The 27,341-nt window shown below is 48.0% G+C and overlaps 1 protein-coding gene across 1 annotated transcript in view; it reads left to right on the plus strand.

Moving 5' to 3' along the window:
* LOC119974891 (protein FAM227B-like) overlaps positions 1-27,341 on the plus strand; it is a 396,828-nt gene that overhangs the window by 84,526 nt on the left and 284,961 nt on the right. Inside the window, exons 9-10 of the mRNA XM_038814226.1 lie at positions 8,766-8,892; positions 17,801-17,920. Coding sequence (XP_038670154.1) covers positions 8,766-8,892; positions 17,801-17,920 — 247 coding nt within the window. The remainder of the gene's footprint in view (positions 1-8,765; positions 8,893-17,800; positions 17,921-27,341) is intronic.

Raw genomic sequence — 27,341 nt, forward strand, 5'->3', positions numbered from 1 at the left:
GGATATTGTTAAACTAGAAAGAGTGCAGAAGAGATTTACGAGGTTGCTACCAGGACTTGATGGTCTGAGTTATAAGGAGAGGCTGGATAGACTGGGACATTTTCCCCTGGAGCATAGGAGTCTAAGGGCGAGATTCTCCGCAAAAGGCTGCCGTGAGACAGGCCGTGACCCACGGCAGCCTTCACGGCCACGTCCGGGGCTGATTCACCCCCCCGGGCGGGGCTAGGAGCGCAGCCCCGTGCGTCACGGCAGCATGGCCTTGACGACTGTCGTCAAGGCCGCACGTCAAGCGTCACGCCGGCTGACACGGCCGATGACGTCAGCCGCGCATGCGCAGGTTGGACAACGCCACCCTGCGCATGCGCAGTTGGCGTCTTTTCCCTCAGATGCCCCGCAAAATGTGGCGGCTTGATCTTGCGGGGTGGCGGAGGGAAAAGAGTGCGTCCATTACGGACGCATGGCCCCCTTGGCACGGCCGTGGTACTGCCGTGCCAATCAGGCCCCCAGATGCCCCAAACGGGCATCTGGCGCCCGTTTAACGACGGCAGCGAGCAGGTGTGTTTGCTGCCATGTTGAAACGGGCGTGAAGGCTCGGCCCATCGGCCTCAGAGAATCACCGCTCGCCGTAAAAGACGGCGAGCGGCGATTCGTGGCGTGGGTCGGGCGTGGGGGAGGGGAGAATAGCAGGAGGGCATGAAAAATGTCGGGAGGCGCTCCCGCTTTTCTCCCACACAAGCTTTTGGAGCATAGATAAGGTAGATAGTTGACATCTTTTTCTAAAGGTCTAGAACTAGAGGGCATAGGTTTAAGGTGAGAGGGGAGAGATACAAGAGACCAGAGGGGAAATGTCTTCCCACAGAGGCTGGTGAGCATGGAATGGGCTGTCCTTTAAAAAGCAGTTGGACTAAGGTGCTGCACAGGGTGCACATGACCGGGGCAAGGCTGAGCCGGTTTTTTGGGAGTGAGGACAGATGCGTGAGGTGTTTGGGGAGTCCAGCAAACCACACCCACATGTTCTGGGCATGCCCAGCGTTGGAGGAGTTCTGGAGGGGCGTAGCGAGGACGGTGTTAAGGGTAGTGAATTCCAGGGTTAAGCCAGGCTGGGGGCCCGCAATATTTGGGGTGTCAGATGAGCTGGAAGTGTAGGAGGCGAAAGAGGCCGGTATCCTGGTCTTTGCTTCCCTGGTAGCCCGGCGAAGGATTCTGATTCAGTGGAAGATTGCGAGGCCCCCAAGCGTGGAATCCTGGATTAACGACATGGCAGGGTTTATTAAATTGGAGAAGGTGAAATTTGCCTCAAGGGGATCTGTGCAAGGGTTTTTCAGGCGGTGACAGCCGTTCCTAAACTTCCTGGCGGAGAGTTAGGAGATGGCCAGCAACAGCAGCAACCTGTGGGGGGGAAGGGGGGTGCAAAGGGGGGGGGGGGGGGCGGAGGGAAGGGGGGGCGGGGGAAGGGGGGCGCAAAGTGGGGGCGGGGGAAAAGGGGGGCGGGGAAGGGGGCACAAAGGTGGGGGGGCAGGGGAAGGGGTGGCGGGGAAGGGGTGCGCAAAGGGGGGGGCGGGTGAAAGGGGGGGTGGGGGAAGGGGGATGCAAAGGGGGAGCGGGGGGAAGGGGGGCAGAGGGAAGGGGGGTGGAAAGGGGGGGTATGTTTGTGTTTGGTTGGGGATTTACTATTGTTTACTGATTAACGTTTATTTGTTTACTTATGCACTTTTGCTTTTGTTGTTTTATTATTTGTGTAAAGGGGCGGGGGGGGGGGGGATTTCTATATTCCCTTTCTGTTATTTATAATATGTGAAAAGTTTGAATAAAAATTATTTTTTTAAAAAGCAGTTGGACAGTTACATGGGCAAGTTGGGTATAGAGGGATATGGGCCAAATGTGGGCAAGTGGGACTAGGTTAATGATAGAAACTGGGCGGAATGGACAAGCTGGGCCCAAAGGGCCTGTTCCCATGCTGTACACATCTATGACTCTATGACTATGGGCTGAGTGCTGGGTAACGCCAAATAGTGACCTCCCTCTAATTTACACGCCTTACATATATTTTCTACCAGAGGTGCACGTTCATATGCTAACAAATTTAAAGGCGTTTGAATTTTATAGGATTGGATTTTATGCCGAGGTGGTGGCCACAGGACTGGCTTCTCGCCCATAGCTGGGAGGAAGTTCCGGCTCCAGGAGTTGCTGATTAGTCTTCTGGCCAGCAGCATTCTTGTCACAGCAGTGTCTCTGGGTGTAGTAGCCACTGCTTGACTGTAGCCATGGAACCAGATGCCAGCTAAGTCAGAGATTTAGCTGAAGCCAAGCATGGAGGTGGGAAATAGGTTTGCGAGGGCAAGGTTAACATCCAGGGGTGGACAGGAGTACTTTTAGGGAAGCCTCTATTGGATCAAGGATGCCAAATCAGGAAGGATCCCAGCCTTCAGGTTGCACCAGACAGCTTTGCCACAAGGTCTCTCCACACCCCATCACTGGGAAAATACCAATGGCAGTGGGAGGACGCCCTTAAGCAGCCATTAATTAGACACTTAAGGCCCTCCATTGGCCCAAGAACAGGCAGATTACATGATGCCTCCCCTGCTGCCAATATGATATCAGTGGTAGTAGTAGGCGACGGGCATGGTGCCACTGCCATCCCACCCAATTTTATGGCTGCCTCGCCCATCTGCAAGTCTGCTCCTGGGGGTTTGTGTAAAATACCACCCATGGTTTCTGACCGTCATCATTCTTGCATCTGTGATGCGCTTTTATTGGTCTTTACAATCTATACAAATTTGATGCAGAAAAGATGTTTTCACTGGTCATAAGTTTAAGATGGTTATTAACCCAATAGGAATTCAGGAGAAACCTCTTTATCCAGTGAGTGGTTAGCATGGGAACTTACTCTTACATTGTGTTGTTGAAGCAATAATGCATTTAAGGGAAAGCTGGATAAGCACATGAGGATCTGCTGATGGGGTGAGAGTGGGAAGGAACTCATGTGCAGCATAAACACTGGAATAAGCCAGAAGGAACTGTTTCTATGCTGTAAATATTATGTAATTTTATAACCTTTCCATGGATATGAATGTTCTGTTTGCAGGCCTATGCTAGTGCTGTTTCTGACTTAACCATTAAGAAATTCATGTCTTACCAATCTTCTATGTTTTATATTGGGATTCTCCCTTTTGGGGACTAAACCCCCACGCCGGCGGATAAACCAGTGCCAACCACTCTGACGTCACCAGCCCCTGAAAGTACGGAATTCTCTGAACTTTTGGGGGCTAGGTGGACGCAGGAGTGGTTGGCGTCGCTCCAGCCGGCGCCGAAGGGACGGCGCGAGTTTGCGCATGCATGGAACTGCCGGCGTGATCTAGTGCATGTGTGGACCAGCCGGCATATTTCCGCGCATGCGGGGGGGGGGGGGTTGCTCTCTTCTCCGCGCCGGCCCCCGGCCAATATGGCGGAGTCCTACGGGGCGGAGGAAAGAAGTCCCCCTCCGGAACAAGTCCTCCTGCAGATCGGTGGGCCCCGATCTTGGGCTGGGTCAGGCCACTGTGCCCCCCCCCCCCCCCCGGGAATCCTGCCGCCGCCAGAAAAATGGCGCCGGAGTTAGGGCAGCCGGCGTTGGGGCAGTGGACGGGACTCGCGCCTCCTCCCGGCGATTCTCCAACCCGGCGGGGGGGGGGGGAGGGGTTTGGAGAATCCCGGCCTACGTGTCACTTCATTTCTGCTAATGCGCAATCTTCTTTGATTTGCCCAAGGACTTTATGACTAACTGAACTGTGGAAGATTAGAAATGTAAACGGTGTGGGTTTCTGCGGGATTGTAAACAGATACCATTGCTTAAAATGTTTGGCACAAGATCAGATTCAAAGCTCAAAACACACCTCACATCAACACTGCAGTTCTAAGTACAAGAAACAGACATGTATCACTGCTTAGCAACAAAGACACTTCTTTTCAATTTATATCCATTCAACAGACTCCAAATATGTAGCTAGCTGTAATTCCTGGATTTTTGTTCTCTGGTCGATTGCTTGGCCTCTTGGGTTTCAGTGCAAGAAACCACAGCTTTGCTATATGTAAGTTCAACACACTGAATCAATCTGTTATTTTAATCTCAGTAAGATTTAGTGACTGTAATGATTATCCATGAAATGTTCTTACCAGAATGGAATAAAAAATAATTGAACTTGCAAATTTTCCAGTTCACATTTGTGACATTTAATCAAAAGTTGGACGGATCAAGGAAGGGAAATGGACTATGAATCAGAGGGGATGTTAATATAGCAGAGAAAGTAACGAGTGAAAAACATTCTTGCTTCCTTGTCTTCTGGATACCAATCTATTATTTTCACAAACCTCAAACACTTTAACAGCACGCTAATACTATATTTGTGGCCAAGCGAAAAACGACTGTTCTGATTAAGACCTGGTGAATGATCTACAATGAATTCTGTCGAATATCATCTGATATCATGCTACATTTAACACCTTTTTGGAGGTTACAAAGGAGTTCCTTGTTACCCACTTCTTTATTTCCACACGAATATGATTAAAATCAAAATTTATCTGGAGCTTCCACAGAATAATAATTTTTCGAACTATTTATACAACAAACTTTGTCTCTTTGGAAGCCTGTGTTTCTCTTTGCAATGCTACAAGTTTTCTTCTTCTTCTCTCTCCGCTTCCACGACAATACTGTTCTTGAAATTGCAAAATAGCACTTTGCGTTTTATTAACTTCCCTTGTAGAAAATGTGCTTATTTCCTTTTGAGTTTTTCCCTAGCTGAGATAAGATATGGAACTCACTATTTTGCATAGAATCCATGTCCTGCTGACCTGTGACCTGGGGTAAACCATTAAACTTTGTCACAGATAAATGTGGATGTGAAAATCCCCTCCCACCCGCAATCGGCACCCGACATCAATTTCACACTGGCTGACCAATTAACTGCCAGCCAGTGTGAAGCATGCACTGAGGCAGGCTCAGCGGTGCTGGCGGACCCAGGACGAGGGTCGGCACCAGGCCCAGTAAGGGTGCGGGCAGATGGTTCAAATGGAACTCCATGAAAGCTGGAAGTGTGTGCTCAAGAGCCTTAGGGAGCTGCTATGAAAACTGATTTTTTTTTGATACACAACCTCAGTTGTAGTGCTGTCATTGTCTAGTGGAGCACCCGGAGGAAACCCATGCAGACATGGGGAGAAAGTGCAAACTCCACACAGATAGTTTCCTGAGGTCGAAATTGAATCCGGGTCCCTGGTGCTGTGAGGCAGCAGTGCTAACTACTGTGCCAAATCCCTTGCTATCACCTTGACTCCTTGCTTTGGATTCCAAACTGAAAGTCCTTTGAATTAAGACCTCCCTCGTCTCCCTGCCTTCCATAAGCATCCTCACTTCAGGTTCTTACTCCTCACCCTGAGGCTCTTCAGGCTCCTCCTCAGCAGCTGAATCATCCTCTGTGACCTTTGCATAGCATTGCTGTCCTCATCCTCCAATGGATGCCCCCTTGAGAGTGCAAGATTTTTGTCGGGCGCAGCAGACGACAGCACCATGGGAGCCACATTCAGGAGGGTATTGCAGTGAATGATCCAAGCAGCATAACCTCATCTTGAATAGGCCTATGGTCCACTCAATTATTGTCTTGGTGGCTCCAGTTGTAGCTCTACTCAGTTGTAGTCCTTAGATGAGTCAGCAGCATTATCAGTCACCTTTCAGCAGATAGCCTTTGTTCCCCAGCAGCTGGTCATCTAAGCGTGCCAGAGCAATGTACAGCCTTGGCACCAAAGAGTAGACGCAGGATGTAGGCATTATGGGAGCTTGCTGGATACCTGGTCACAAACAAGCTAGACACTTAAGGAGTGGAAGCACTTTCTATTGATAAAAGAACTCAACTGAGTGGAGTCAATGGCTTTGGGGAAATCGGGGAAATCCTGCAATTGCCGCAAAGCCTCTGGCTCGTTCTGCAAGGCTGGCCTCATTGGTCCTGGAGTGAATGAAGGTGTTGACCCTCCGGAAAAGTACATCAGTGACCAGCTTGATGCAACTGTGGGCAGCAGTTTATGAGACATTGCATAGATCTCCCACTGGCCCCTGGAAATAACTGGAGGTAGTTCAGGGCCACTGACACCATCAGAGCCACTGGCACAGATTGGTCACCTCCACAAATGGACAATTTCTGGATAGAGGTGATGGTGTCCCTGGAGAGATAGAGCCTTCTTGGCATTGAACCTCTGACATGTCAATGGAGCATGGTTCTGCCTTCACTCTCTACCCACGGCTAATGGCCCTTCTCTAGACCCTTATGCCTTGCAATTCCTCTTGGCCCTCCATCCCTCTGGCTTTGCCTCTAGGTTAATTTGGGGACGGTTCCTGTGGGCTGCTGGCCTCCTCTCTCTTCTGGCCTTCTCCTTCCCTTCTGAGGCAGACCCTCCAGCAGAGTACATAATTCCCACGTTTGTCCAGATGGTTGCAGAGGTTTCTGCATTGCAGGAGCCCTTCTGCAGAAAGCCTCTGCAAACGCTTAAAAATAAGGGAGCTCACCAAAACACCAAAATAATGCCAAAAGCGTTCTCTATACCAAGTCTAAACAACCCACAGAAAAACTCCTCCTCTTACTACATCCCGTGGGCCTTTTATCTTGCTCTGGATGTAGAATTAATGAAAAGCGTGAAGGTCACCTGGCTGATTGACCCATGCACGCAGGGCCACTCAAATTTGCTGTCAATTACTCTTTAAATGAGTTTAATTAACCCTTTAACTGTTGGCGGGCGCGGTTCTGACTTCCACATGCACCCGCCAACCAAAATATTGTGAGGCAGCTCAATTACATTGGGATGCCTTCCCGATGTAATTGCGCCCCATTTCAAACCTTTCGTGGATACTGCGTGCCTGCTTGGCCAGCACAAAATCCTGGCCATGGGCAGAATTCCACATTGTAAAATACTAATTTAAAATTGTGAAACTAAAGCCAAGTAACGCTGTCACTGATTTCTATCAGTGCTTTCAATAGTCAATGTGGTGTTTGGTGAAGTTTAATTTAAAATGGCGAAGTTTTAATGCAGATCCAGCCAGAAATGTAGCTTGCTGACTATGCACAAATTTCCTGGTTCAGCTAATTTATTTAATTTCTATGAGTTCTCCGTGCAGGGAATGCCTTATGTAGGGAATGTACGTCTGGGGAGAGGATCTGGAAGATCATGTTGTAGGTAGAATAAGTGGTCACATAGAATGGCAAAATTAGTTACAAAGGATGAACAAGCATTTCAAACTCTTGGTTACTTTTAATGAGGTTAGTGTAGGGTTAGGAGGCAGTGGCGCAAGGGTATGGGGAGGTGGGATGAGGGGGGGGGGCGCGAAGTGGGGGTGAGGAGGGTAATGGCAGAAAGAAGTACAAAGAGAGGAAACCCAAAGTGGGTAAGCAAAGAAGTGCACAAAACACAGACCTTTGTTAGAGCTTTGTTTGAACTGAAGAAGACATATCTTTCTAGAACTTTAGGGTGCTTTCCCCTTAGGTTAACAGTACAGAATGCCTGTAATAAGGTACAACTGTTAAGGACTGAATTTATCTTCATAGTTTATGGGAATATCATGCCTATGTTACAAGTTGATAGCAATTGTCATTATGGCAAACAGAACTCCTCAAGGTTGGCCCAGAGCCTGTGGATGCTATTGATAGGTATGGCAAACCATTGGGTTGGTTTAATGAAAGTGTGACTTAACTATCTCCAGAGTTCCCTGAGATACACTCTATCGTTGTATACCATGTCCGCCATTAAGTACCCTAACATTAATTTTATGTTCACTTGCTACCAGCCGTGAGATTATGTAGATTTCACCCAGTCACCTTTCATAGACTCCCTTTTCATAGAATTCATACGGTACAGAAGGAGGCCATTTGGCCTATCGAGTGTGCACCGGCCTTCTGAAAGAACACCCCATTTAGGTCCGCACCCCTGCCCTATCCAAGTAACCCCGTAAGCCCACCTAACCTGCACATCTTTGGACGATGGGAGGAAACCAGAGCGCCCGGACGAACCACACGCAGACACGGGGAGAATGTGTAAACCCCACATAGAGCAACACCCAAGGCTGGAATTGAACCTGGGTCCCTGGCGCTGTGAGGTAGCAGTGCTAACTACTGTGCCACTGTGCTGCCCTTGTGGATCCATGAGCTTCTGTGGAAAAAATTGCTAGTGGTAGAACTCTTTCTCTGGCCTCTTTTTCACTTGTTCTTGTTCACTCAATATCCTGCAAATGATTCCTTTATAATTCATGTTCTAATGACTTAGTTGGCAAGAATAAACTATTAGGGGACATTTAAAACATGCCTACCCCGTGCTAAAAAGGTATTGTGAGCATTCCAACAACAAACAAAGCTTTTATTGCTCCAGGATCATCGTAGGGTCTCTTTCCAAGGGCCAGTGTAGACTTCATGGACCAAATGGCCTCCTTCTGCACTGTAGGGATTCTTTAAGGCAAAGCTTGTCCCCAGAGCTGCTTTGCACATGGAACTTCTATTCAAAGTTAACTCTGTAAGGAGAAAAGACAATTAGTATCAATATTTTGCATGATCTTGGGGCCTTAAAATGCAATGCATGAAAAACTGTAGAACATGAAATGCAGCTTAACAACGAACTGTGAGCAGGTGTAAGGCTAAAATCATATCTAATGCCTCTCCCAATTTTCAAGTCTCCATTCAGCACTTATGTGATCAAGCCAGGTGACCTGAAAATTTGCATTATTCTATCAATATATCTGATTTTTGTTTTATTATTAGGAATATCCGAGTTGCTTAGCTCAAGCTGTCTTTGCGATTTTCTGCAAGGCCTATCCAGATTCTCATTACCATTTTGGGGATGATTTTAAGAATGAGCTAGCTGAACTCTTCTCACTTTGGATCACAGGTATGGATTCTTCCATTATTAATACTGGACTGCCATCTGTGCTCTCATTTCTAAATGTGTATATATAACATTTGTATAATGTATAAATAGCAGCCCTAGATAGTAAATTAAAACAAGTCCACTTTAGGCTAAAATAAGAGCCAAACCACACCCAAAATTGGAATTTTAGATTGTAACCTTCCCCCTCCATCTTAAACCCTTTTAAGAAAAAATATCCCATACATGCATGTCTCAATGCAACCCCCCCCCCTCCCCCTCCCACACTAGGCTATCTGTATTTTGATCTTAAAATTGCTACTTTTTGTTGCAATCTCTTAAAGCTCAAACAAATGGTCCCTCCCTTCAGTCCCAGTGAAGAGTCAAAGGACTTGAAATATTAACTCTGATTCTCTCCTAATAGATGCTGCCAAACCTGTTGAGTTTTTTTCCCAGTATTCTCTGTTCTTGCTTCTGATTCCAGCATCCACAGTATTTTGCTTATTTTACCAAAATTGAAGAATTATTTTAGCTTGCAGGGGTACATCAGGATTAAGCAAGAAAGCCAAAAAAATAAGTTAATACAAATCTATACTTAACTGCCATATTTGCAGATGAAATAATCCTAAAACAAGGTATAGATGAATCCTCAGCCATATTTGGTGAGAAATTGAAAGCCTTTGACAAATATTTTGAACTCTATATGGTGGAGAATGTAGACTTTATAAAAAAGAGCAGTGCAAGCCGAATAAAATATCAAAGGGGCAAGGAGACCCCAGGCTGAGTGATACCTCAAGGTGAGGGAGACAGGAGATCCCAGGCTGAAGGAGATAATATATAAGAAATCCACAAGATGGTCACAGACCATATAAGTGCAATGACGTACAAAATCCGAAGAGCAGAGTGCAGAAGACAAAAAAAGACTGAGACACAGTTTTTTTGAAAATGCTGACTATTTCGCAAACTACGACAGTATCTGGTAGTGCAGAATGAACAGCTGGCTGTCAATGAAGCTGATATATCTGAGGTAACCCAAAAAAATCCTGCCAAAAGAAAATGAAGCTATTCCACAGGAAAATGTTCGTATCAAAGCTGAATTGAAAGAACTTGATCAGAAGTGCAGCCTAACACCACAGCAGACACAAAAGGTAAGTGAAAAAACCATTGCCCTAAAAGAAAAACATGAGGAGATAAAAAAAGATGTTGAATACTACTTCAGAAAAAGCTGCATTAGAACTATCAGGAGGCACAAAGCAATGCACAGAATGCAGCATGAGATGATAAGAGATCAACTAGAAAATAAATTGTTGAAATTTTCCTTAAGCTCCCGAGGTTTTTGTTTCTTTTCCAGTGCCTCCCCATATTGATTCCGAAGGCTTTTTTTAAGAGGGTTAACAAGAGTATTCTGGGGTTCGTGTGGGCGCGGAAGCCCCCGAGAGTGAGGAGGGTATTCCTGGAGCGAGGAAGGGAGTAGGCGGCTTGGCGTTGTCCAACTTGTGTGGGTATTACTGGGCTGCGAACGTGGCAATGATCAGTAGGTGGGTGATGGAGGGGGAGGGTGCCGCATGGAAGAGGTTGGAGGTGGTGTCCTGTGTGGGTACGAGTTTGGAGGCATTGGTGACGGCCCCGCTCCCACTCCCCCGGCAAGGTATTCTACGAGTCCGGTAGTGGTGGTGTCCCTCAAAATTTGGGGGCAGTGGAGGCGGCACAGGGGGGAAGTGAAGGCCTCAGTGTGGGCCCCGATACGTGGCAATCACCGGTTTGCACCAGGGAGAATGGATGGTGGGTTTTTGAGTCGGCATAGGGCAGGCATTAGGCGGATGGGGGACCTTTTCCTCGATGGGAAATTTGCGACTCTAGAGCAGTTGGAGGGGAAGTGGGGCCTCCCCCTGGGAATGCTTTTACGTATATGCAGATTAGGGCGTTTGTTAAGCGGCAGGTGGCAGAGTTCCCGCTACTGCCGCCTGGGGGATGCAGGATAGGGTGCTCTCGGGGACGTGGGTCGGTGAGGGTAGGATCTCGGCAATTTACCAGTTGATGCAGGAAGAGGAGGAGGCCTCGTTGGAAGAGCTGAAAGCGAAGTGGGAGGAGGAGCTATGGGAAGAGATCGATGATGGGACGTGGGCGGACGCCTTGGGGAGGGTGAACATGTCCTCTTCTTGCACACGGCTCAGCTTAATTCAGCTGAAGGTGCTGCACAGGGCGCACATGACTGGGGCCAGGATGAGCCGGTTCTTTGGGGGAGAGGACAGGTGTGAGAGGTGTTCGGGAGGCCCGACGAACCACAACCACATGTTTTGGGCATGTCCGGCGTTGGAGGGGTTTTGGAAGGGGGTGGCGGGGACTTTGTCCAAGGTGGTTGGTTCCAGGGTGGAGCCGGGCTGGGGGCTCGCGATCTTTGGGGTAGCATCGGAGCCGGGAGTGCAGGAGGCGAGAGAGGCCGGTACCCTGGCCTTTGCGACTCTAGTAGCCCGGCGCAGGATTCTCTTACAGTGGAGGGACGCGAAGCCCCTGAGCCCGGAGGCCTGGATCAATGACATGGCCGGGTTCATCAGGCTGGAGAAGGTTAAGTTTTCCCTGAGGGGACCGGTACAAGGGTTCTTCCAGCGGTGGCAGCCCTTTCTCGATTTTCTGGCGGAGGGTTAGAGGGTGGTCAGTCTCAGCAGCAACCCAGGGGTGGTGGTGGTGGGGGGGGGGGGGGGGGGGGGGAGAGAGGTGTGTTCGGGGTCCGTTAAGGGGGTTTGTTTTTGCGACAGTGTGATCGCTATTTTCTTCCTTTTTGTATTGTCATTAAATTATTAATTTATTGATTTGTATTGGGGGGATTTCTCTTTCTGTTTATTTCTACACCTTATTTACTTTTTTGTTGGGAGAAAATTTGTTGTTGAAAAATTTGAATAAAAATTATTTAAAAAAAAAGAAATTTTCCTTAAGGATCAAATGCAAAAGTTGTATGTAACCTTTCAGCAGCCTGAAGAAATGAAGACTGTATTGTAAAGCAGAATAGAAGAACAACAGAAGAAACTCAGAGAGACTCTGTTGAATTACAAGAAAACCCAAGATGAAGCAATTGAGCTTCACAAAGAAAGGGAAAACCTAGTGGGGGGTCCTGCAAATCAAAGTTTGTTCCTCGGGAAAATTACATTGAGGAGCAAAATCAATGTATTGTCACTGAATGAACTAAAGAACCGGTTGGTAGAATCAGCAATGTTGAATATTCCAAGAGAAAGCTGGGGAGCCGAAGAAAGAGACTAAAGAGCTGAAGAATCAGCTGAATGGAAAAGAGGAAATGCCGTGGAACTTTCCAAGCTGCAACAGATGTTGAAGCCATGAGTAGAACTTTGCAGAATTGAAACAAGTTAAGATTTTGCCAGAGACAGACATGGCCAACAGACAAAAGAAAGTAATGGACAAGGACAAAGCTCTAATGCAGACAAAGAAAGGAGACAGAAATAAGATCGCAAAATGTAATCTTGTCGCTGAAGCCCATGGAACGAGATGAAAAAGCACTCAATTCCTCAAATGTACTGCGAGCCATTGGGTTGTTGCAAAATGAAATGGCTTAAATGAAAATCAAAGTGCGGGAATCTCTTCTTCATACCATTTTTGAAGGCCTGCACTGCTCACGCTGCCAAACTGTGGGACGACGGATAATATGGCGCCATCTTAATGTGCCTGGCACCATTTGATTTCATGAAAGCCTGAAACTCCCCACAGGCTGTGGCATTGTCAGAGACCAAGACTTCGGTGATGCCAAGTGTTCAAAAACTGTCGAAATTTCTTAATCGTGGGAGGTCGTAGAGGCCAAGCGATGTACCTTCATCTACTTGGAATGCACATCCACCAAGATCAGGAACATAGAACCCAAGAAAGACCCAGCGAAGTCTACATGCACCAGCACCCATGGGTGTAGGGTCGCCGAAGGTGGGGGGGGGGGGGGGGGGGGGGGGGGGAGGGGGGAGATTTTCTGGCTTTCCTGTCATAATTTACAATGTTTTACCAAATCTGTGATGTCCATGTTGAGCCTGGGCCACCAAACGTAGCTTCGGCGAGCATTACGTAGCTCCATTAAGATTGCATGCCATCCTGGGCGAGGAGCAAGCACCCGGAATCCCTACAAGATTATACCATTTCAACACTAACTTCTTCTTGCTTTGTGAGATATGGCTTCATATCATCAGAGAGTTGTCCCCGGATTGCGCTGCTCAGGATCATGTGTTTTAGCCTTCATAACATTGAGTCCTTTTGTGTCCACGTGTTGATTTGTTTTACCGCTGGGGTTTCTAAGAAATTCAAAGTCATCATGACCTCTTCTAATGCAGGCAAGGGAGCCAGGCTTGTGGGAGGCGGGAGACAGCTCAAGGCATCAATATTGGCTATTCGCGATCTAGGGTGATGCTCTAAGGAATATTCGTAGGATGCCAATGCTGTATTTGGGCAGAGGCAAAGGAGGAATTGCCCTATCTTCTTTCAAAAGGCTCAATAAATAATTGTGGTCTGTCACAATCACAAAATACCTGCTGTAGATGTATTGGTGAAATTGTTTTACGGATTAGATTTGCATTAGATTTAACCGGCTTAAAGGTTCAGTGGTTAATTGCACCACCTTCATTGATACATTGCCATCAGACCATGAATGACTCTAGTTTCATCCAGTTCTGCATTAAGTCACATGCAGACATAGAAGGTGGTGAGACCACTACATTTAAGCTCAGCACCCTAGGGATAGGAAGGGTGAAAGAAAATCAGCTAACCTCTGTGCATCTGACACATTACTTACGCTGCAAAGTTTGTGTGTGTCTCTGTGGACATTTAAGGCGCTATTTTCCAGCCTCACCACGCCTTCGCTCAAGCAAAACGAGGCCGGTGAATAGTGGGATAGACCATCAACGAGAACCGGGCCAGGCGCCAAACAGTTTGCGATGCAACTGGCCTGCTCCTGTAGGTGAAATTGGGATCTCGCCGTAGCATGGCTGAAGCCCTTTTCCCATACAATTAATGGGAGCCACCCCTTATCCTACGGCCTCCCGTCATTCAGAAGCCTCCCCAACAAGTGGTCACACTGGCCCCAATTAGTACTCCTTTTTAAAAACGTGAATCTGGCGGAAGGGCTTCTGTGGGGAGCCACCTTTGCTCACAGGCAAAGAACCCGGGGGCGATGGGCTTGCTGCCCCAGTGCTCAGCAAAGGGTGGGAGAAAGCTCGGCTAGGGTGAGGAACCCTCCACAGGGGTGGGCTGCCATGGGAAGGGGGAGGCGCTGGCAGGGCAACCGGGGGGGCAACCGCTCATGGCACCACCATGTCAACCCTGGATCATGTTTACCTGTTATGGGGGCAACCCGTCTACCTCACTGACCACCAATAACCCCCACCGATTGCCGAGGACTCTGGCAGTGCGGCTGAACGCTATTGCTAATAGGGAATTGGCAATCGTAGTTAAGTTAGCATTGCACATAACCCAAGTGGATTCCAGTGGGTGGGCAGGCCATGTAGCATGTGGGAATCATTGCCTAGCATACCAATCAGACCTCAGTGCCTGGACACTGTGCTGAACACTGCGGAGGCAACACCACACTGCTTACATCCCGTGGCTACATCGCATGGCCTTCGATGCCCAGCCGGCATTCCCTGGTGGCTCTGGGGCCGGAGGACCTTGCCGCACATTTCGGTGGCACATACACTGGCATGCAGCCCTGTCCCGTGTGCTGGCTGTGAGACGTGGCCTCATCAGAGGGGTGGAACTCAGGGCAGCTGATGGCTACCATTCCACTCCATGGGACAGGTTCAGGTTGCCACCCAACAGCCCCTCCTCCTGCACGGTGCCCATAGGGCCCGAGAGTTCACTTTAGGACGGAGGGGCAGCTGGTTTGAGCCCCAGCTGCCAGTGCATAATCTGGATTTGCCAGCCCTGGAGGTTCACCATGGTCTGCTCCCTCGGCAATGCTCCTCAGTGACTGGGCCATGCTCTGCAGTGCCTTTGCAATGCCCACCTGCGACTGAGACAAGTTCTGCAGCGCCTCGGCCATTCCAATCTGAAAGCGGGACATGTCCCTCAGAACTTCATCAAGGTCAGCCCTTTTACTGGGTGACATCCCCCAATGAGGCAAACATTCTGTCAAGACCCTCATCCACGACCGTCACTGTCAGCACGACACTTTGGACATCTTCACTAATGCTGCCGCCATCGAGCACCAGGCTCTCCACTGCGATCGCCATCCTAGCAGTGTTGGCCTTGGTGCTATGCATTGCCGGCGACCGCCCCAGCACCCGTAGCCTCTGGGACTCCTCCAAGCGGTTTTGGATCTGCTGGAGTGTCACTGACATCTCCCTCTGAATGTCCCGGCCGCTCCCTAAAGTCTCCAGCTCTGGGTAATCCTGTTCCAGAGGCTCAGCATCAGGCTGGGATGCAGCTGGATCCTGGGACCCATCAGACCTCCGACTGCTGACTCGCCTGGGGGTTCCTGTGTCCACCTGATGTGCAGCAGCAGCAATGTGGTACTCACCAGATTGTGCGGCAGAAGCCTGACCACTAACATTTCCCACCGAGGTACTTGTACCTGTGCTGGTGGAGAGTGGGGATGACAGATGTGCCATGAGTATTATGGTGGCTTCCTCGGAGCTCTCCTCCAAGGTGGTCTCCTGGGAGGCTGGAGAGGGGATCACCTGGGATGGGTCGGTGCCTTCAGCTACAGGACATGCGGAATACTGAGTAATGGACAAGTGGTCAGTGGGAGTGATTGGTCAGTCAGCCCGTAAGGCAATAACAATTCACGTTTGACAGGTGCCCCGGGTGGAGCCCGGTGGTTCCTCAACACTGCGGCATCCGCCACCACCCGTGTGGGTGACCACTCTGACCTCGGCCAAACTGGTCACCTCCAGGACACACTTCTCAAAGGTGGTGAGAATTTTTATATTTGGCACACCTCTGCCAGTCTGGGCCCCCTCTCGGCGATTATGGGAGAACTTGTCGTGAGGAGACACAGAGAGGGCATCGTTAGCCACAGGGAAAGGGGTGTGAAGGGAAGGTTGGGAGGGATTGAAGGGGGAGAGGATGGCGGGAGAGTTGGGAATTGCATGGAGAGTTGGGGTGGATGCTCCCGTGGGGGTGGACGGGTCTAGGGGCGGGAGGGGTGATGGTTGGCATTGGTATCTACTCACACTCGTGCTGCCGGTGTAGGTAATTGACTTTCTTCCTGCACTGGAGGCCAGACCTCCTGGTCACTCTATCGGCATTCACAGCCGCCGCCACCTCATCCCAGGCAGCACTGGCTGCCTTATGGCTGACCCTCCTGGGCCCTCGGGGAACAGGACATCCCGTCTGGCTTCATGGTGTCTAGCAGCCTCCGCTGGTCAGTGTCCCCGAATTTTGGGAATGGTCTCCTCGGCGCCATTGTTGAGAGTTGGCTGGGGTTGGCTGAGCAAGTGCAGCCTAAGTGCTTCTCGAGCCGGTGCCAGCGAATCAACTGGCGAGCCTTCATTTGTGGTGAGAAGCCCATGATGCCTCGTTAAGTGGACCAATTCATGTTCAATAGCGTTGCTGGCCTCGCTGGGCTGAGCGCCGGGAAGCTTGCCGCCATTCCCGCTCGCTACAACACTTAGAAAGTTTTCTGGAGAATTGCACCCTTAGGAAATCTTCCAAAGTCAGATGACCTGTTTACATACATAAAGAATGGCAAGCTGGCAGAGGCACCAAGGGCTTCCTGTGGAATTATCCACAATGAGCCACTGCCTTCAATTAGAACATAGAACATAGAACATTACAGCGCAGTACGGGCCCTTCGGCCCTCGATGTTGCGCCGACCTGTGAAACCATCTGAAGCCTATCTGATCTACACTATTCCATTTTCATCCATATGTCTATCCAGTGACCACTTAAATGCCCTTAAAGTTGGCGAGTCTACTGGAACAGAAAAGAAAAACTGGGAAATAATAGTTTTAGTCTGCCATTGTTTTGATGTTTTAAATTGTTCTCATCATCTGGCTGCTCCAGGCTGCACAAGAACTCCACATATTTTCCCTTATTGTAAACAAATTTCTGACCAACATTCATTAAATGGTTCTAGTCATGTACCAAGGATTAGGAACTAAGTATGTTTGGAATCATGGATGCAACATTAATACCAAACTGCCCTGAAGATATCATGCATTTAAATCCAGAAACATTAACATTGTTCATAAAAACAGAAGAGCCAAGTGCCAATAGATTTTTATAAGTGCTTCAACTGTGAGACTGTGTGCAAATATGAATTGGGACATGAATGAGTTATTACTGCTAATTACTTTGTAAATTAGTTTCAGAGAGTTTTAATGTGACCACCCTTAAAAAAAAACTAATTTTAAATTCTGTCCTTTATGCTGCAACTTAATGTGCCATGATGGATCCAGAGGTTTATAATCAGGCCACACTAGCTGGCATGGGTAGCAGAGCATCCTTAGTCATTGTTTGTCAGAGGAAATTGATTTTTGTTGCGTGGGTTAATTTCATAAAAGTGGTATTTCACTTCATAACCATCCCCAAAAGGCATGATATAGACCTCAAACCCAACTTGATGTGAAATGTTGTTTTCAATTGTATGAGTTTGCCAGATAAGCATACCCAACAAAAATGTAGTGCATGCGTCGGGAAAGGAGTGAATTAACTTATTGGAACTACGCATTATTGAAATTCAGCATGTCTCCAGACCTTAACAAATAAACAAAATGTGCAAAGATTTGTGCTATTAATTTCCAAAATTTCCAACCATCCGTGTGTGTGCATCTTATTTAAAATGTAAAATCAAGTAATATTTTTAGGCTTATTAGCAACAAATCTATAGTTTTATTAATAGTAAGTATTATTAAATCCTTAATGACAACTTTTGACATAAAGTATAAGGTGTATTTTCTTAATTCACCTTACTATCCCAATGTAATTTTTTTATTGTAATTTATAGGCTTAAAGCCAGAACCATTATCATGGAAAAAATGGAATCTGGAATGGCTAGAGAAGTCAATCAACAAGAAAGGACCTGACAGAAAAGAAAAAATTCAGCATGAATTAGAATTAAAATTAGGTAGGCTACCTTTCTTCCAATTTATGTTATTTTACTGCCTATAATCTCTTCATATAAGCAAAAAGAAGTGATGGAGTCTTCAACTGAAGGTAGACCCTGACTCCCTTTTCATTACCATGTTCAGGTGGAGCACTGGACAGTAGGATAAAACTGGAGTGGTTTGTCGAGACACTGGAAGTTGGTGTGCCTTCCTGAAACACAAATAAAAGCACTATATAATTGCATATGATTTTTTTCCCTTACCAACCATATTTCTGTTATTTTCATCAGCCGTACAGCCCCGCAAGATCTCTACACATCTCCAATTCTGGTTTCTTGCATAACCCCAATTTTAATTGCTCCATTATTGATGACTTAGTTTTCATCAGATACCTATGTCCTAAGCTGTAGAATTCTTTGCTTCACTTCTTCACCTCTGTCTTCGCCTTTACTAAATCATTTGGTATTACAGAACTTGAATATCGCTGAAAACAGACATGTTATCAAAGCTTTTCATCTTGCAGTCAACAGGGCAGCTTGTAAGAAATTTTCAAAACACAGGGCGTGATCCTTCGGCCAAGCTGCACCCAAAAAGCAGCTCATCGCGGTGCAGCGTGGCTGTTGAAAACCGGGAAACCCCACTCCCGAGATCTACCTGGCTCACAACGCCTCGTGGGATTCAATGCAGTCTTGTGAGGCATTGCAAGGGCTGTATCACTTTTTGGCAAGTCTGCATATTATATTAGAGCGAGGCAGTAAGCCTTATTCTAGTGTGCAGATTCCCGAGGTACCTGAGACTTTGGGATTCAACCTCTTTGCCTCAGAGACCTCAGGCGAGTGCCATTTGGTACTGATCCCCACAAATGGGGACCAGACAGAACGGCACTCGTGGTGGCCTCCAAGGGAACCGGAAGCCACCAGCTGCATGCCCTTTGGGCAGGGTGGTGCCCTGGCACTGTTGATGCCACCTGGGTACCCTGGCACTGCCAGTGTGGCACCGTGGCCCTGGCTCTGCCAGCTCGCCTGGACACAACCAGCATGCCAGGTTGGCACTGCCAATGTGTCAAGGTAGCATTTTTTGCATGTGCGCAATGGGGCCTGGAATGCCCAGTTTGGGTGTTGGGGGGTTGGTGCAGAGAGGGGTGTGGTGCTTCCCATTGTAAAAAACGAGGGCTATGTGCGACCTCGGCCGTGCATTCCCCGTTCAGGCCCCTTATTCAACGCAAGTTGAATAGTCGCGTGTTCCTTGGTGCTGCGAGTGCCGGGAATCATGCGGCTAAATGCTCTCGCTCGGGGACTTTGTTCCCTTTTGGGAAGATCGCGCCCGATGGTTAGCAAGCGGACTCAATCAGCACTCTCTTCTCATGTAGAATGAATTGTAGTTCCCTGTTTACTGTTGCCAATTTCTTAGGAGCTGTCCTGATGAGTGTGTCATGTAAGTATCCATTTATAAACTGTTCCAGTGAAAAGCACATTGGGTGTGGCAAACTGTCATGGTAATTTTAAAGATAAAGTTGTTTTCCGGAAGGAGTTTGAAACTGCAGGTTGAAACTGGATCAGAGTCTCAGGGAAAGAGCCAGTCCCAGTCAAGTGAGAATACAGTGTGCTGGGCCACACCTTGAAAAGGATTTTGTTATTGAATTGGAACAGTTAAGGGGGAATTAATTAAGTGTTATATACGTAGATTACTATAGGTGTTATCTTTATGCTTGTAATTGATAAAAAAATTCTTGCTGTTTGTATGTTAACTACATTCTTAGAATAAACCTTGTTTTGATTAAAGCGCCTAGGAAATCTGATGAATCACACCTGAAGTGAAGGCTTTTATGCTCATCCTAGCCAAATTCAACATAAAGTTTATAGGTCAGATGAACTTCAAAATACACTTTGGCGTTTCTAAGCCCTGGTCCGTGACAAGTGCAAGACAAAAAGCTTTGATCGTTTGTCTCTATTTTACTAAGTTCCTTACGGTTTTGTTATCAGTGTAAATCTACCCGTGTTTTTTAAATAGGTTGTATGTTGCACTGTCACCCATCAGGCAAGACATCTGAGAAAAAATAACAAAGGAAAGGTGAAGGACGCGATCCACTGGCTGCGTTGCGCTCTCACTCGAGCACAATGCGGTCGGTGAATGCAGGGAGAGCTCTCTCACTGGTATCCCTGAAGTTTTCACGCCTCGCGGGATTCAACCAAGTACCAGAAGGTGTCTGAGTCAGGTCCCCGCCCACAAGGGGTGGGACCAAAAGCCGAAGCCAGTTTTAAACCGGCCTTGCGGGATCCACTGACCTTCCCAATGTGGGTGCAGAAAAAGTGGACCAGGCAGAATGGCACCCGGGGGTCTCCCGGACCATTGGAGGTCCCTGGGTGGTCAGGATCAGTGCAAGGTGGCTCCCTGCCCCTGCCCCAGATGGTACCTTGGCATTGCCACCGTGCCAGTGCTACCTGGATACCTTGACAGTGCCAGGTGCCATTGCCAGGGTGCCAAGCTGACACTGTGTGATGAACGGTTACTGTACCCTTATCATCATGTAAGTGATGCCCCTTTAAGACTGGGCTTGGAACCCTGGGGGACCCTGTAGGCGGCATCCAGTAAGCACCCGTCTCGGCAACAGGCTAGTTCTCTGCTTATTAAAGCCTTCTTTTACCATTCTACTTTTTTGTGTTGTTATTTACACACTGCCAAGATTCCCAGGTGGCAGCAGCAGTGCCAGGGTGCCATCCTACCCAAAGGGCATGCACCTGGAGGCCTCCAATCCCCTTGGAGAACCCCACGAATGCCCTTCCATCAGGTCACAGTTTGTGGGGACCAGTGCTGAACAGTGTTCACTCGAGGTCTCTGAGGCGAAGGGGATAGATGCCAAGGCCTCGGTTACCTCAGGAGACTGAATATTAGAGTGAGACAAGCTGTCTTGCTCTAATATGCAGAATTGCTAAAACGTGACACCCTCCCACAATGGGCGAGATTTGCATTGCAATGAGATTGCATTGAATCCCACGAGGCGCTGCAAGCCGGATAGATCCCAGGAGCGGGGTCTCCCAGCTTTTAATGGCCACGCTGCGCCATGGCAATCTGCTTTTCAAGCGCAGTGTGACCGTTGGATTGCGCCTATTGTTTCAATAGTTTTTAAATGAACAGACAGAAAGATAATTGCAAACACTGACAATTCCATTTTTATGTTGGAAACTTTTATGATTCAGTATTCTTGATCAGAAATCATTGAAATCTATTTTTTGAATCCATTTAGTCCGAAGGCAGTGTTCCACTTAAAGGTCAAAATGGTTCCCTTTTTTTGACAAAGAAATGAATTAATTTACTTTGGTAGTGATGGGGAAATATTAGCATCATTAAGATTTAGGATGTGGGTAAAGAAGATTCTCATTAAAAACCTCACAGCATTTGAAATAGGATTTCTGTGCTTGCAGAAGAGTAGCCTGTCAACTTTCCCATGCTGCAAAGCTACTTGGTTAATGGTTTTCAACGTTGCTATTCATCGGGAAATTTGGAACTTACAAAAAGGAATGCAACAAAGAACACAACACAGATGATGGGCATAAACTTTCCTAAACTTTGTTCATCGGAATGGCAGACATTTGGTCCACATTGGGTTCTTACATTGATAAATCAGCAGCATTGAATTCCGGTCCAATGCTTGTCTTTTGTTCCACAACAATGTTGCTAGTAATACATTTCATTCAGAAAATTACAACAATTTGCTGTTGCAACAACAAAACTTCAGGTAAAATAATACTTACATTGGCATAATATTAATTGACACAAAGATAAGACAATTTCTAAAACTTATGTGTTGAATAGAGGGATTTGTTCATTTATAACGTGACAGTTCAACTTTCAGGTCACCACTGCATCATTGAAGTCAGCAATATAGTCTTGAAAGTGGAAAATATATAAAAGCTGCAGCATCAAATAACCTGGGCGCGATTCTCCGTCCCCATGCCGGGTGGAAGAATAGCGGGAGGGCCTCCCGACATTTGTCACGCCCTCCCGCTATTCTCCCCTCCCCACGCCCGACCCACACCACGAATCGCCGCTCGCGTTTTTTACAGCGAGCGGCGATTCTCCGAGGCCGATGGGGCGAGCGGCCGGGCCTTCACGCCCGTTTCAACACGGCAGGAAACACACCTGCCCGCTGCCGTCGTGAAACGGGCGCCAGATGCCCGTTTGGGGCATCTAGAGGCCCGATTGGCACAGGAGCACCACGACTGTGCTCGGGAGGGGACAGGCCCGCGATCGGTGCCCACCGATCGTCGGGCCAGCGTCCAAAACAGACGCACTCTTTCCCCTCCGCCGCCCGGCAAGACGTGAGAAAGACGCCAACTGCGCATGCGTGGGTTGGCGTTGTCCAACCTGCTCATGCGCGGCTGATGTCATCGGCCGCGTCAGTCACCGTGACGCTTGACGTGCGGCCTTGACGACCGTCGTCAAGGCCGCACCGCCGTGACGCACGGGGCCCCGCCCGGGGGGGAGAATCGGCCCCGGAAGTGGCCGTGAAGGCTGCCGTGGGTCACGGCCTGTCCCACAGCAGCCTTTACGATTCTCCGCATTTGCGGAGAATCTTGCCCCCTACTTTTAGGCACCTAGGGAGAATTGCAATCAACTTACATTTGTTTCATTCTTTTTTATTTGAGTGCATTCATTTCTGAGCTTCCAAGGCGCGTTTGTGGTCTCTGGGGTGATTTTAGAGTCACTTGAAAATGGTAGCAAAATGTAGGCTGGACTTTTCTGGCCATTCACGCCGGTGGGATCCTCCAGTCTTGCCAATGGCACATCCCCTCCCCAAGGGTTTCCTGGCGGCGAGAGGTGTGTTCAACAGAAAACCCTATTGACAATGGAGGGTCTGGACGATCCTGCCACTGGCCAATGGTATGCCACCTCCGACGCCATGAAGTACATGGCGGGTTGCATGGAAAATCGCGCCCGTAATAAAAATGCCCCACACGGATGTAATTTATTCCACGTACGATTCTGTAATGTTCCTTTTTAAGCATTTATTTCGATTGGATTGGATTTGTTTATTGTCATGTGTACCGAGGTACAGTGAAAAGTATTTTTCTGCAAGCAGCTCAACAGATCATTAAGTACATGGGAAGAAAAGGGAATAAAAGAAAATATATAATAGGGCAAGGTATACAATGTAACTACATAAGTACCGGCATCGGATGAAGCATACAGAGTGTAGTGTTGATGAGGTCAGTCCATAAGAGGGTCATTTAGGAGTCTAGTAACAGCGGGGAAGAAGCTGTTTTTGAATCTGTTAGAGCACGTACTCAGACTTCTGTATCTCCTGCCTGATAGAAGAAGTAGTTGTGTTAGTTGTTTGTGTTCAAGTTCCTCCAATGCATACGTCTCTGCTTTTTAAAATTATACCCTAACCTGCAATACAATTTGGTTCAGGTAAAATATTTTAGTAAATTTGAGGTAGTTGATTTTCTTGTTTTTGAAACGACAATCTAATTACTAGTTACATTGATAGTATTAGATTAATTCTATATGTATAGTAAGTAAGCCTTTTATCTGAACAACTGTGATTCTATTCAGCAAGACCCATTTTCTGGAAACTGTTAGGATGTTTAAACACAATGCTCTTAAATAAATGACAATAAATATTGCTGCCCTCAAAATAGAGTCATCTAAGAAAGGTGAATGTTTTTGAGGGATCTTTGGTTGATTTTTAATATTTGACAGTGTTGTGGAAGAAGATCTCCTTGTTTTCAAACACAGCTTCACTTTGCACAGGTTTAGAGTGATCAAGAGCTTTAGTTCAAAGCAGAGCAACCAGCTTGTGCCATTCTATAACAGGTATGGATATCAAACCAGCACCAGCAGTACAACCACCAGTTAGTGCAAGGTTTAGTGACATGAAATGGTCTATTGTGGAATTATCGAACAGCCAAAATGACTGATGTACACACATACTGGTATAACTGAATATCACTAATGACAAAAGAGAATTTTTGTCTACCAGTAGATGTCACTATAGCACTTAATCGAAGCACGACGTGGACACCTAAGGGAGAGGAATTTCCCATATTATTTTCCCATCTGATTGATCATGTTTTTTACTGTTGCATCAGAATGTGACATGTGTAGAAAATATATTGAAAAGCATTTTCTCTTCTGAACCAAAGTTAATCCTTCATGTCTTATTGAAATGTTCATTTCATCGCTATGTGTTACAAGGATTAAATAAAGTGTTTAAATACTTTGGTGTCCCTGCGAGTTATCTGCTAAAAAATATTCCCTGTGAATTTCCTGGAAGAGTGCTTTATTACTTGTATGCTAATATTGAAGCAATATTTATGTGTGTATATAAAATATATATATATATATAATATATATATTTATATATACATACCTCACCCACTAAACAACTCAACCATCCTATCCACTAACCAAGCTACCTTACCTACCTACTTACCTACCCAACCAACCCAGTTACCTACCCATCCTACCTACTTACCTACTCACCTTAGCCCCCTAACCACACACTCATTTATCCATTCACACGTTCGCTAACAAATTGGTCCTTTAAACTTACAATGCAGCTGTTTGTGCCATGAAATAGTGACATGCCCTGTCATCACCCTGAATCTACACTGCTACGACAGAGCTCTCAGAGGGTCGTGGCAGTCCATATTTCTGGGAAAGCAGGGCATGGAAAAACCTGGAAGAAATACGGAGCAGTGACAAGCTGGAGGGATATTCAAGCAGACTGGCAATCCTACATTGATTTTTTTTTAAATTCAATTTACAGGATGTGGGCATAGCTGGTTATGCCAATTGATGCACTATCAATTACCACAAAGACGAGAGTAGTGGAATAATCGAGGCTTTATTGAGCAAAGATGTTGTGCCTCCTGTAGCTGCTGCCAGAATGGATTGGATTTGATTTGTTTATCGTCATGTGTACCGAGGTGCAGTGAAAAGTATTTTTCTGCGAGCAGCTCAACAGATCATTCAGTACATGGAAAGAAAAGGAAATAAAAGAAAATACATAATAGGGGTAACACAAGGTACTCAATGTAACTACATAAACATCGGCATTGGGTGAAGCGTACAGGGGCAGAGTGTTAATGAGGTCAGTCCATAAGAGAGTCTTTTAGGAGTCTGGTAACAGCGGGGAAGAAGCTGTTTTTTAGACCGTTTGTGCATGTTCTCAGACTTCTGTATCTCCTGCCCGATGGGAGAAGTTGGAAGAGTGAGTAAGCCGGGTGGGAGGGGTCTTTGATTATGATGGCTGCAGCACCGGCGAGCAGACACATTTATACGCCGCCTACTGGGCGGAGCCAGCAGGCAGAGATTTACCCATGTACCTCTAGTATATGTGTCTTCTCGTAAAACATATATTACAGCGAGTGGTGACTACAACATTCACCCTCTGTTTAAAAAAAGAATCTGGCTGGGGGGGGGTGGAAAAAAAATGTACAAGTTCAGTCTGTCGGGGGCCTTGATACACCTCTGTGATCGCCTCAGTCCTGGTGGAGATGTGGGAGCTGACTTGGTCACCTGTGATTCCGGGAGCGTGTTGTCCTCGTCTTCGTCACCCCTAAGTGGAACCAGTGGGAGGACGGATTCTCCTGGGGTGGGGACTGAGGTGAGGTTCGCTGGGGGAAGGGTGAGTGGCGCAGGGATGAATGAGGCAACCGGAGTGGGGTTGTGGGGGGGTGTCGGGTCGAGGTCCATGGGTGGGGATCCAGCGGGTGCCAGGTCCTGAAGGGAGACTGTGTCCTGCCGCCTGTCGGGGTGCGCCACGTCGGCGTACTGCGGGTTCGCGTGTGGGAGGTGGACATTTTCGACCAAAGGGTCCGACTTATGGGTCCGCACATGCTTGCGATGGAGGATGGATCCAGGAGCTGTCAGCCATGTTGGGAGCGAGACCCCGGAGGTAGACTTCCTGGGGAAGGCAAAAAGACGTTCATGGGGGGTTTCGTTAGTCGCGGTGCACAGGAGCGGTCGGATGGAGTGGAGCGCGTCGGGGAGGACCTCCTGCCAGCGGGAGATCGGGAGATTTTTAGACCGCAGGGCCAGCAGGACGGCCTTCCAGACCGTCCCGTTCTCCCTCTCTACCTGCCCGTTTCCCCGGGCGTTGTAGCTGATTGTCCTGCTCGAGGCAGTGCCCTTGCTAAGCAGCAACTGACGCAGCTCATCATTCATAAAGGAGGATCCCCAATCGCTGTGGACGTAGGTGGGAAAACTGAAGAGAGTGAAGATACTGTGGAGGGATAGCGAAAGGGAACCGGCAGTACTCATCGACTACATTCAGAAAGTACGTGTTGTGGTCGGTGGAGGGGAGGGCGCCCTTTGAAGTCCATGCTGAGGCGCTCAAAGGGGTGGGAGGCCATCACCAGGTGCGCTCGTTCTGGCCGGTAGAAGCGCGGCTTGCACTCTGCGCGGACCTGGCAGTCTCTGGTGACAGTCCTGACCTCAATGGAGTAGGGCAGGTTGCGGGCCTTGGTGAAATGGAAGAACCGGATGACCCCCGGGTGGCAGAGGCCATCGTGTGGAGCCCGGAGTCGGTCCACTTGTGCGCTGGCACATGTACCGCGGGATAGGGCATCAGGGGGATCGTTGAGCTTCCTGGGGCGATACAAAATCTCGTAATTATAGGTGGAGAGCTTGATCCTCTATCTCAAGATCTTATCATTTTTGATCTTGTCCCGCTGTGTATTATTGAACATGAAGGCAACCGACCATTGGTCAGTGAGGAGAGTGAATCTCCTGCCAGCCAGGTAATGCCTCCAATGTCGGACAGCTTCCACAATAGTTTGAGCCTCATTTTCGACAGAGGATTGCTGAATTTCGGAGGCATGGAGTGTGCGGGAAAGGAAGGCCACGGGCCTGCCCGCTTGGTTGAGGGTGGAGGCCAGAGCTACATCTGATGCATCGGTCTCGACCTGGAAGGGGAGGGACTCGTCGACCGCATACATCATGGCCTTGGTGATGTCTGCATTGATGCAGTTGAAGGCCTGGCAGGCCTCAGCCATCCGGAGAAAAACTGTGGACTGAATGAGTGTGCGGGCCTTGTCCGCATAGTTAGGGACTCACTGTGCATAGTAGGAGAAAAACCCCAGGCATCGTTTCAGGGCCTTGGGGCTGTGGGGGAGGGGAAGTTCCATGAGGGAGCGCATGCGGTCGGGGTTGGGCCCTAGCACTCCATTTTCCACGACATGGCCAAGGATGGCTAAGCGGTTGATGCGGAACACGCATTTCTCCTTATTGTACGTGAGATTAAGGAGCTTGGCGGTCTGGAGAAATTTTAGGAGGTGAGCGTCGTGGTACTGCTGATCGCGGCCACAGATGGTGACGTTGTCTAGGCACGGGAAGGTGGCCTTCAGTCCATACCAGTCCACCATTCGGTCCATCTCACGTTGGAAGACCGAAACCATGAGCGACGCCGAAGAGAACTCTAAGGAATTGATAGAG

The sequence above is a fragment of the Scyliorhinus canicula genome, chromosome 12 (genome assembly GCF_902713615.1).
Source record: "Scyliorhinus canicula chromosome 12, sScyCan1.1, whole genome shotgun sequence".
In the NCBI taxonomy this organism is placed as follows: Eukaryota; Metazoa; Chordata; class Chondrichthyes; order Carcharhiniformes; family Scyliorhinidae; genus Scyliorhinus; species Scyliorhinus canicula.